This window comes from Anomaloglossus baeobatrachus, chromosome 1 (assembly GCF_048569485.1).
Source record: "Anomaloglossus baeobatrachus isolate aAnoBae1 chromosome 1, aAnoBae1.hap1, whole genome shotgun sequence".
In the NCBI taxonomy this organism is placed as follows: Eukaryota; Metazoa; Chordata; class Amphibia; order Anura; family Aromobatidae; genus Anomaloglossus; species Anomaloglossus baeobatrachus.
Window position 1 is genome coordinate 947,545,975 of NC_134353.1, and position 12,136 is coordinate 947,558,110.

The 12,136-nt window shown below is 51.2% G+C and overlaps 2 protein-coding genes and 1 pseudogene across 2 annotated transcripts in view; all 3 read right to left on the reverse strand.

Annotated features, from left to right (window-relative positions):
* MPC1 (mitochondrial pyruvate carrier 1) overlaps positions 1–1,005 on the reverse strand; it is a 71,242-nt gene extending 70,237 nt beyond the window's left edge. Inside the window, exon 1 of the mRNA XM_075343773.1 lies at positions 861–1,005. Within this exon, the coding sequence (XP_075199888.1) occupies positions 861–931 (71 nt within the window). The 5' untranslated portion in view covers positions 932–1,005. The remainder of the gene's footprint in view (positions 1–860) is intronic.
* LOC142257004 (uncharacterized) overlaps positions 1–12,136 on the reverse strand; it is a 417,356-nt pseudogene that overhangs the window by 227,349 nt on the left and 177,871 nt on the right.
* Positions 1–12,136, reverse strand: part of LOC142257052 (uncharacterized) — a 329,863-nt gene that overhangs the window by 176,429 nt on the left and 141,298 nt on the right. The gene's annotated exons all lie outside the window — the stretch shown is intronic.

Below are 12,136 nucleotides of genomic sequence, written 5' to 3' on the forward strand. Positions count from 1 at the left end.
GAGAGGTGTGTGTGTGTACACGTCGAGTACGGGAGGGGGCGGAGCCGAACGGGGAAGTGTCGGGCTCCCTGCACACGTAGCCAGGGTAAATATTGGGTAACTAAGCAAAGCACTTTGCTTGGTTACCCGATATTTATCTTGGTTACCAGCGTACAACGCTTAGCGCTGGCTCCTTGCACAAGTAGCCAGGGTAAATATCGGGTAACTAGGCACAGCGCTTTGCTTAGAAACCCAATGTGTACCTTGGTTACGTGTGCAGGGAGCCAGAGAGAGCATGCGCAGCGAAATCTTACGGATTGCGCTGCTCAAAAAACGTTACAAGCTGCGTTCCTGCTGCCCGGTGGTCAGTCGTTCCACGATTGATCAGTCGGGTGGAGGGTGCAACGCAGCGTCATCAGTCACAATCCACTGCTCATACAAGTCTATGGGAACAACGGAATCCGCCAAACGGATTCCGTTATTTACCAGAGCCGTGGATTGTGACTGATACAAATTGACGGAAATGTGAACGTAGCCTTAGAGAGGTGACGCCACACGGTGGGGTGCGCTGCATCCAGGGGCTCTCACACCCCAGTGCACCCCAGCCGGATCTCCTTACAACCTCACCCACATTTCTCATGTCTGGCACAGGAGAGAGCTCCAAAAAAAAAAAAAACACTTTAGTTCCCTTAAAAAAACACATCACACATAATGGCGTTTGTGGCTCTCAGAATGCAAGGATAGGGGCAGGAGGGGTCACACTCGGGCCCAAAACTGCGCGTCCTTCAGGGGTTAATATGTGATCCGTTGTCCTCTAAGGACTGCGAGACCCCGTACATGTAAAATGCCCGTCACCACATACGACTGCCCCCTACAGTCACCTCATCAGATAGTCGCGGAAGTCTTTGCTCCTGACATAGTCCACTGCTTTCCGGGCCAGGACCCCCGCCATGATGACCGCTCTCACCGACCTCCGTCAGCCACTGCACAGCTGCGCACACTCCGGAACGCACAGGGCAGCTCACACGTCACCAGCTGAGCATGCGCGGATTGCAGGCACGCCGACGGCCATTTTGGATCCTGGCACTATAAAGCGAACACGGAAATTCTCAGTGATGAAGGTCTTTATTAGGGTCGCTTTGTAGACGTATTTGAGAACTTGCGCACAAATAACAACACGGATATGAAGGCAGTATGTGAGATAAGCCGCTGCGGCCCAGCTCCGGCAGTATGGCGGCAAGGTGACCTTCTCTAGGACTGTCCGTTTGGGGGCTTGTCTTGATTCCAGTCTCTAATTGGCTGCCTGCAGTTTTCTGTCAGATTTGCCCCGCCCACTTCGGATCGCCCGCTCTCCTTGCCATTCTGTGGTTGGACGATGCCGCTGAGGTAACCGTGTGTTGTGCGGCCTCTGTCTGCCCGTGCTATGGGAAGGGTTTCCCATGCGGCCACCAACCACACAATGAAGCCGGGTCACAGCCAGCATAGGCTACCGGCGGCCACTAGCAATTTCAGGGCCCCATACTGGCGAAATTTCGGGGGGGACCCCTTGAGACTCCGCCCAGGCTCCACCCCAGCTCCAGATCCACCCCTCAAACCTGCCATAGTCCGCCGCCAATCTTGGAAAAACACACACATATAATTTATATATAGTGTATGTGTGTGTATATATATATATCACTTGTAAAGCGCCATGGAATAAATGGCACGATAATAATAAATAATAATAATATATCTATATCTATATATCTATCTATCTATATACCTATATACACACACACATCTTATATATATATATCTATATACAGTGCTTTTTTGTAAAAAAAAATATTTGCAGTACGCATCTCCGAGACGAGGATTGGGGGCGCTGGCGGCCAAGATTGAGGTTTACTACATACTACATGCGGTACTGTATGCTGGAGAGTGAGGCAGGGGCTTCAGAACTACAAGGCTCAGCATGCTCCATCCACTAGTGTATGCAGGAGAGGCAGGGGGAGCAGAACTACAAGGCTCAGCATACTCCATCCACTAGTGTATGCAGGAGAGGCAGGGGGAGCAGAACTACAAGGCTCAGCATACTCCATCCACTAGTGTATGAAGGAAAGAGAGGCAGGGGGAGCAGGACTACAAGGCTCAGTATACTCCATCCACTAGTGTATGAAGGAAAGAGAGGCAGGGGGAGCAGGACTACAAGGCTCAGCATACTCCATCCACTAGTGTATGAAGGAAAGAGAGGCAGGGGGAGCAGGACTACAAGGCTCAGTATACTCCATTCACTAGTGTATGAAGGAAAGAGAGGCAGGGGGAGCAGGACTACAAGGCTCAGCATACTCCATCCACTAGTGTATGCAGGAAAGAGAGGCAGGGGGAGCAGGACTACAAGGCTCAGCATACTCCATTCACTAGTGTATGAAGGAAAGAGAGGCAGGGGGAGCAGGACTACAAGGCTCAGTAATACTCCATCCACTAGTGTATGAAGGAAAGAGAGGCAGGGGGAGCAGAACTGCAAGGCTCAGCATACTCCATCCACTAGTGTATGAAGGAAAGAGAGGCAGGGGGGCTGAACTATAAGGCTCAGCATCCTCCATCCACTAGTGTATGCAGGAGAGCAGACAACAGCTGCAGAACTGCAAGGTTCAGCATAGTCCATCCACTAGTGTATGCAGGAGAGAGAGGCAGGGGGAGCAGAACTACAAGGCTCAGCATACTCCATCCACTAGTGTATGCAGGAGAGCAGACAGCAGCTGCCGAACTACAAGGCTCAGCATCCTTCAGCCAAGACTGTATGCAGGAGTTTTTTGCCCAAAAACGTAAAATGTAAAAAAAAAAAAACTGACGTGGGCTTCGCCATATTTTTGTATGCTAGCCAGGTACAGCAGGCAGGTACGGACTGCCCCCAACCCCCAGCTGCCTATTTGTACCCGGCTGAGAACCAAAAATATAGAGAACCCCCCTTTTTTAATTATTTCATGAAATAATTTAAGAAAAAAAAATGACGTGGGCTTTGCACAATTTTTTGTGTCCAGCCAGGTACAACTAGGCATCTGGGGATTGGAATCTGGAGTGCAGAGTGCCCAAGCTTTCTGGGCACCCCCGCTGCAAATTGCAGTCCACAGCCTCCCCAGAAAATGGCGCTTTCATAGAAGCGCCATATTCTGGCGCTGTATCCAACTCTTCCAGCTGCCCTGGTGACGGGTGGCTTGCTGGGTAATAAGGGGTTAGGGCTAGCTGTATATTATCAACTGGCCCTAAGCCCGAAATTCATGGTGTCACTCCAATATTAGACACGGCCACCATGAATTTCTTGTAAAGATAAAAAAAAAACACACAAGACAGAGAAAATATTTTTATTAGAAATAAAACACAACACAATTAGTGACTCCATCTTTATTGAAATAAAGAACCCCCCTCCGCAGTAATCCTGGGTCAAGGGTCCCGCGCCGTCCAATCTGGATGCAATATCATCTGATCGGTTTGCTGGAAGGCAAAGCGATCAGATGATGTGTCAGGTTCAAGGATGTGAATCACACGACACAGCAGCTGATTGTATAAAAGCTGGTTATACAAATAAGCTGATGCATCAGTGCAAAAAAAAAAATACTCACCTGTCACCTGCAAAATCCCGGGACACGTCTGATCGCTCCAGGAGCCGCCGGTAATCAGCTGGTGCAGTCACCTGACAGCACCACCTGATCGCTTAAACCAGCTGGGCGGTAAAAAGCCGGCCCCACCGCTGGACTTAGACTGTGAGTTGATGCCGTAGCGTGACTGCATCAGCTGATTACCGGCAGGTCCTGAAGCCGATCAGACGTGTCCCCGGGAGGCTGCAGACCGGTAAGTGTGATATTTTTTTCTAGTGTTCCCGCTTAACAGCTGGGAGCGGACATGGCGCCAGTGGTAGCAGGGGGAAGCAGAAGGAGAGGCGAGCACTGGGGGGCCGGGGGGAGGCAAGCACTGGGGGCCGGGGGAGGGCGAGCACTGGGGGTCGGGGGGGCAAGCACAAGGGGCCGGGGGGGCGAGCACTGAGGGCCAGGGGGGGTGGCGAGGGTGAGCACTGGGGAACCCAATCGCCGGCGGCAGGAGCAGCACAGTGATTACAGGGCAGGTGGGAGAGAGCGGAGGTCGGTGGGGGGGTTGAATCGGACGACGGGAGGCAACGGAGGTCGGGGGGAGTGGAAGACAGCAAAGGGGAGCAAATACCTTACCGGATGGCGGCAGATCGGGGTGACCGGCCGTGACCTCGATCTTCAGCGTCCATGAACATCCTGAAGAGGGGCGGGCACCCACCGCCCCTCCACATCTGATTGGAGGGATAGCGTCACATGGATGCTAGCTCCAATCAGATCAGAGGAGGGGAGACACAGAGGTCACCCTGCTCCAGCCAATGGCTGATGATGTAGCAAATTTACAAATTAGCCATGTGGACAGAGCCAGAGGTGCTTATCCTCAGCACTCTTCAGATTTTCCGGTACGCCATACCGGTGCGGTACCACCGCAAAAAAAAGCACTGTCTATATATATCACTTGTAAAGCACCATGGAATAAATGGTGCTATAATAATAAATAATATATATATACAGTGCTTTTTTGCGGCGGTATGCGCGAGTACGGAAAATCTGAAGAGCTCCTCTGGCTCTGTCCACATGGCTAATTTGTAAACTATGCAAATTGAGGCACAAGCCAGAGGCGTATCTAGGGGGAGCTGTCGGGCTGCCTGATGCAGCGGTGTGGGAGCCGCTATTCTCTGAGCGCAGCGGTCATGCTGACAGCCGCACTCATAGAAAGTGCAGCGCACGGCTCCCACTGCTCAATTGTCCTTGTAACTGTCAGATGCAAGGACAATTGAATCAATGATCCCTGGCGCTGACTTCCGGGTCAGAGCGACGGCTGTCATGTGATCAGGTCAGCTGATCAGACTGCTGACCCGGAAGCCAGCGCCGCAGCGCAGATGCGGCAGAAAAACGTTGATAAGTGCTCCACTGTGGAGCTGAAGACACGGAGGAGGAACATTATGGGGTGAGAGGTCAGTATTTATGAAACAGTATGGGGAGGGAACTATCTGTGGACACACTATGGGGTAGACAGAGAGTGGGGAATGGGAACCATCTGTGGACACACTTTGGGGGGACAGAGGGTGGGGAGGGGGCAATATCTATATTCACAGTAGGGGGGGAACTATCTGGACAGAGTATGGTGGGAAGAGACGATGGGAAGGGGAAAGTATCTTGGACACAGTATGGGGAGAGAGAGGATGAGGTTTCATGCATGGGGGAGAGAGAGGATGAGGTTCTCTCTCCCTCTCTCTCTCTCTCTCTCTCTCTCTCAGACCTGGCTAAAATATCAGCTGATGCTGTCGGACAGGAGTCTGCACGAAAGTGTGTAGTTTTGTTTTGTTTTTTTTTGCACTGATGCATCAGCTAATTGTATAAAAGCCGTTTATACAATCAGCTGCTGTGTAATGTGATTCAGGTGATTCAGGCCCTTGAACCTGACACATCATCTGATCGCTTTGCCTTCCAGCAAACTAATCAGATGATATTGGATCCGGATTGGACGGCGCGGGACCCTTGACCCAGGATTACTACAGAGGGGGGTTCTTTATTTCAATAAAGATGGAGTCACTAATTGTGTTGTGTTTTATTTATAATAAAAATATTTTTCTGTGTGTTGTGTTTTTTTTATCTGTACTAGAAATTCATGGTGGCCATGTCTAGTATTGGCGTGACACCATGAATTTCGGGCTTAGGGCCAGTTTATAATATACAGCTAGCCCTAACCCCATTATTACCCAGCGAGCCACCCATCACTAGGGCAGCTGGAAGAGTTGGATACAGTGCCAGAAGATGTGAAAGCTTATAGTGTCAGCTGATTCCGTCAGGTGACCGCATCAGCTGATCATTGCCAGGTCTGACATAGAGAACTGAGAGAGAAGAGAGAGAGAAGAGAGAGGAGAGAGAAGAGAGAGAGGAGAGAATAGAGAGGAGAGAGAGGATTGAAAGAGAGAGGAGAGAGAGAGCAGTGAGAGAGGCGAGAGAGAAGAGAGAGAGGAGAGAGAGAAGAGAGAAAGAGAGAGAGGAGAGAGAGAAGAGAGAGAGCAGAGAGGGGAAGAGAGAGAGAGACACGCAGGCACTACTGCCCCATCATCATCCCCACATACACCCCGACACTACCGCACTCATCATCATCACCGCACACACCCCAATCAAGTACCGCCCCCATTATCATCCCCGCATACACCCCGACACTACCGCACACATCATCATCCCCGCACACACTCCGGCACTACCGCACTCATCATCATCCCCCGCACACACCCTGTCACTACCGCACTCATCATCATCACTGCACACAGTGCAGCTGGAAGAGTTGGATACAGCGCCAGAAGATGGCGCTTTTTATAAAAGCGCCATTTTCTGGGGTGGCTGCGGACTGCAATTCGCAGCAGGGGTGCCCCAGAAAGCTTGGGCACGCTGGCTGCGGATTCCAATCCCCAGCTGCCTAGTCGTACCTGGCTGGACACAAAAATTGGGCGAAGCGCACTTCATTTTTTTTTAAATTATTTCATGAAATCCATGAAATAATTAAAAAAAGGGCTTCCCTATATTTTTGGTTCCCAGCTCTCTCCTCTCTCTTCTCTTTCTTTTCTCTTTCTCTCTCCTCTCTCTCTTCTCTCCTCTCTTCTGTCTCTCCTCTCTCTCCCCGCCCTCCCCCTCTCTCCCCCCTCTCTCTCCTCTCTCTTCTCTCCTCTCTCCTTCTCTCCACTCCTCTCTCTTCTCTTCTCTCCTCTCTCTTCTCTCCTCTCCTCTCTCTTCTCTTCCTCTCTCTTCTCTCCTCTATCTTCTCCTCTCCTCTATTCTCTCCTCTCTTCTCTCCTCTCTCCTCTCTTCTCCCCTCTCTTCTCTTCTCTCCTCTCTCTTCTCTTCTCTCCTCTCTTTTCTCCTCTCTCTTTTCTCTCCTCTCTCTTCTCTCCTCTCTCTTCTCTTCTCTTCTCTTCTCTCCTCTCTCTCCTCTTCTCTCCTCTCTCTTCTCTTCTCTCCTCTCTCTTCTCTTCTCTCCTCTCTCTTCTCCTCTCTCTTCTCTTCTCTCTTCTCTCCTCTCCCTTCTCTCCTCTCTCTCTCCTCTCTCTTCTCTTCTCTCCTCTCTCTTCTCTCGTCTCTCTTCTCTTCTTTCCTCTCCTCTCTCTTCTCTCTCTTCTCTTCTCTCTTCTCTTCTCTCCTCTCTTAGACTTGGTGATGATCAGCTGATGTGGTCACCTGACGGGATCAGCTGACACTATAAGTCGAGCGGTGAGGCCGGCTTTTTACTGGCGTTTAATATACAGCTAGCCCTAACCCCCATTATTACCCAGCGAGCCACCCGTCACCAGGGCAGCTGAAGAATTGGATACAGCGCCAGAAGAGGGCGCTTCTCTGAAAGCGCTATTTTCTGGGGCAACTGCGGACTGCAATTCGCAGCAGGGTTGCCCAGAAAGCTTGGGCACCCTGTGCTGCGGATTCCAATCATCAGCTGCATAGTTGTACCTGGCCGGACACAAAAATTGGGCGAAGCCCACGTCATTTATTTTTTTTTAATTCTTTCATGAAATTTGCAAAATAATTAAAAAAAAAAAAAAGGGCTTCCCTATATTTTTGGTTCCCAGCCGGTTACAAATAGGCAGCTGGGGGTTGGGGACAGCCCGTAGCTGCCTGCTGTACCTGGCTAGCATACAAAAATATGGTGACGACCACGTAATTTTTTGGGGTGGCAAAAAACTCCTGCATACAGTCCTGGATGGAAAAGGAGGGGAGCCAGCACTGTTTATGAGTGGCATGCAACAATGAAGAGATAAAAAGTGTAATATTCACAAATTCGTTCCTACTGTAAAAATTCAATGAGATTTTTTGCAAATGATTGATCAATGATTTGAGCCCCCCTGCCCCGTCACGGCAAATCTCTATAGGGGGGTCCCTAACGCTATATTATAAATTATTATGTACCATAAGGTCTCATATAATGAGCAGGACCATATGAAGACACCACTTACCTGAGACATGTCTGAACCGCTCCCATGCTGCCAGGACTGACAACCGCGAATAAAGGCAGCCCAGGTGCCAGTGTGTGTGGCAGAACCACACACACCAGCACAATGTCAGGACTGGCCCTCACAGTGCCAGACCAGCAAACATGGATGAGGGCGGAACAAGGTTCAGGCAGGTGGTGTTTAAATAATGATGCCTTGGAGCAGGAGGCGGTGGCTGTGTGTGAGGGCCAGTCCTGACATTGTGCTGGTGTGTGTGGTTCTGCCACACACACTGGCACCTGGGCTGCCTTTATTCGCGGTTGTCAGTCCTAGTAGCATGGGAGCGGTTCAGACATGTCTCAGGTAAGTGGTGTCTTTATATGGTCCTACGCATTATATGAGACCTTATGGTACATAATCATTTATAATATAGCGTTAGGGACCCCCCTATAGAGATTTGCCGTGACGGGGCAGGGGGGCTCAAATCATTGATCAATCATTTGCAAAAAATCTCATTGAATTGTTACAGTAGGAATGAATTTGTGAATATTACACTTTTTATTTCATCATTGTTGCAAGCCATTCACAAGCAGTGCTGGCTCCCCTCCTTCTTAGTCCTGGATGGAGTATGCTGAGCCTTGTAGTTCTGCAGCTGCTGTCTGCTGTCTGTCTGTATGGAGGAGAGCACACAGCAGCTGCAGAACTACAAGGCTCAGCATCCTCCATCCAGGACTGTATGCTGGAGGGAGAGGCAGGGGGAGCAGAACTGCAAGGCTCAGCATACTACATCCACTAGTGTATGCAGGAGAGCAGACAGCAGCTGCAGAACTACAAGGCTCAGCATGCTGCATTTAGGACTGTATGCTTGAGGGAGAGACCGGGGGAGCATAACTACAAGGCTCAGCATGCTCCATTCACTAGTGTATGCAGGAGAGCAGACAACAGCTGCAGAACTATAAGGCTCAGCATACTCCATCCAGGACTGTAAAACAGGTTTTTTGCCCAGCTCACCTGTGCAATGGAAGCCAGTAATCCTGGGCTGTGCACGGAGAAGAGTTTGGAGAGCCAGTCCATGTGCATAGAAGGTAGTTGAAGGATTTCACCAGCACAAAACTCCAGGCGTATTGTACTTTAAAATAAAAACTTCTTTATTTTCTTATCATTAAAAAGTCCATGCTATAATGGTAAGCCCATGTCAGAGAGGACGCGTTTCGAACATCCAGTTCTTATTCAGTCTCTAAACCATCTAGTCACAGAACTGTTTAAAAAGGGCTGAACCCAAACATGTGATCAAATGCAAGGAGAGAGCAAGACAATACAAAAACATTAACCCATTAAGGTGAATCAATCCATATAGTGCTGTGAGGCAAATCCCGGGATATGAAGATGAATTATGACTCCAGTCATAATCTCTCATCACTCCCTGGCAGTGCCCCCTCCCTTCTTGTTCTCAATGTCCAGCATCTGTGAAGGTGTTACACCTCCATGGCCATGTCCTGTGATATGGAGATGAGGTGGTGTGGGAACAATGGACACAGGATGACTCCCTGCCGTCACCCTGTAGTAGGAGCTGCTATCTAATTAGCAAGGCTCTGGAAGTAGCCAGACAGAACGACTCCAGTAAAAAATGGTTCATATCTCGCAAGCCATATTTCCGATAAATATGGCAACCATAAAAATGGTGTCCCCGCATGCGGACGATGCCGGCACACCCTTTTTATGGGAGCAGGACATTGGGAAATGCCCCAGGCGTGATATCAGCCAATGGGGAACTGGCAGACAGGTCATGAGTCCCCTCGTTCTGTAGCTAAATTCATAACTGTCACAATGAGAGCATTGGCGTCCGCCTACGACGCTCCCAGGCAAAGTTATGGCCCATATTCCATGTTGGGATATTGTCCATAACTCAAGCCAGGGGTGGAGCAGTGCTCCCTGTGAGGTCACGAAGGTAGGAGGGGACCTGGATGTGCCCAGGTTGATAACCCTACTTCGGCCATTTTCCAGTGTTCTTCTGCTCGGGGGCCTGGTTGGGAAAGACCTGTGAGGGAGTTCCTGGAAACCTGGTCTACAGCGCCCCCCTGTGGCCAGACGCAACAAGGTAACTGCTGGAACTGTGTATGCCTGTTTGTAACCCATGCTTTGATTGTAACTGTACTCTGACATATGTATATTCTGTAGATTCCCTATTGTATATATTGTAGTTTCTAGTGTGCTTTAGGCTGATTAAATTATATAATTAATCTTGGGCTGTTCTGTTATCTCGATCTTGAATCCCACGTCTGTGTGTTCGGCTAATAGTTACCGTGAAGCGGTTGGTGGCAGCGAGTTTGTGCCAAGGATTATTGTGGGGAGGCCAGTGAGATTCGGGGAGATTTTATATATTCCGCCCGCGGAGGTCGGGGGAATATATACCCTACTCTCACCGGGGACCCTTCAATAATCGGCATAAGTAGTATAGCGGCCTCCTTGCTTATTGTCGGGCAATTCCATAATTGGCCTGACTATAAGAGGGGCGCTAGAGAGCGCGTCACGTGCTCTGTCTGTCGGTCGGTAGGTATAAAGGAGGGGTGACCCCCACTTGTTACCCCCCGATTGTGACGTACTGGTAGCCAGCGCGGGGGATTTCTGAGTGACCCCCCCGGTGGTTTGTGACATATTGGTGGCATAGCGGTGGGATCGAGATAATAGTGTGTGTGAGTGTGAGACCCATACTCCCAGACACTAAAGACTGCCTGCAGCAGCTGTGGCTGCTGGGGTCTTCAGACTAGCTCAACACTAGAGTGTCAGAGTGCAGATACTGTAAGGTGTGTGGAGGCATCAGGTGTCAGTTCTGTGTCAGTGACCAAAAGTCTGCAAGAATGGCTGATGGCACCAGGAGCAGAGCTATGCAACTGGCCAATGCTAAGGCAGGAGCCGAAGAGAGGGAGGACGGTGCTGTGGACAGCAATGAGGAGGTTGCCCACGAGTCCTCCAGGAGCTCGACGCCAGAAAACCGTTCTGCCGAGGACATTGCGCAACCTGGCACTGCTGGACAAGATGAGGAGGAGCTCACCCAAGGTTCCTCAACGAGCCAGATGCCAGCCCTCCGCTCTGAAAGGGACAGTGAATCACCAGGCTCCGCAGCGTGCCGCAGATCACCACGTGCCATTCCACCGAGCCTGGGAGGCTCGGATAGCCTTCTTCAAATGGCTATGGCCCTTCTCCAGGCTGGAGACCAGAAGGGCTACAAGGAACTCCTGGCAGAGCGCAGGGCAGAGCGGCACGCAGAGCGTGAGGCTGCGGAGCGAGAGCGGCAGGCAGCGCGTGAAGAGCGAGAGCGACAGGCAGACCGTGACTACCAGCTGCAGCTAGCTCAGCTCCGGCCCTCATCAGCCACATGTGACCTTCGAGACACCAAACTTCCAAAGGTCCGTGTTGAGGACTTCCCAGTGCTGGAGAAGGATGGAGACTTGGACTCTTTCTTGACTGCTTTTGAACGGACTTGCTTGCAGCACCATCTGGACAAGGACCAGTGGGCCAAATACCTGACCCCCCGTTTAAGGGGTAAGGCCCTGGATATCCTTGGGGACTTGCCTGCTGAGGCAGATCAGGGCTACGACACCATCAAGCGGGCCCTGATCCAACAGTACAACCTCACTCCAGAGTCCTACCGCAAGAAGTTCCGGAGCCTACAGAAGGGACCAAAGGACTCCTGGGCTGACCACCGGCGGGCACTTGCCCGAGCTGCCGACCACTGGACCCAAGGCCTGCAGCTTTCCACCGGACCGGAGATCCTGGACTTGTTCATCACGGAGCAACTCTTGTGGAACTGCCCTGAGGATCTCCGCCAGTTCATCCGAGACCAGAAGCCAAAGGGGTCCACGGCTACAGCTGCCCTTGCCGATGACTACACCAACAACCGGGCCCCTGAGGCCAGGAGAGCGGCCACCAGCAGCACCTGGAGAGGGGGTAAGATGAATTCTGCGACTGCCCCACCTGCCCCTAGACTGCAGGGGGTGTCCCCCTCAACTCCCCTCTCCAGGCCCGTGGCGGAACCAAGACGGTGCCACCAGTGCAACCTACCTGGACACTTCAAGGCCATGTGCCCTCAGCGTCCCAAGGCCCCGGCTCCGTCCCCGTCCCAAGGGCCGCCCAAGGTGTATTGTGTGGGTGGGGGTGGTG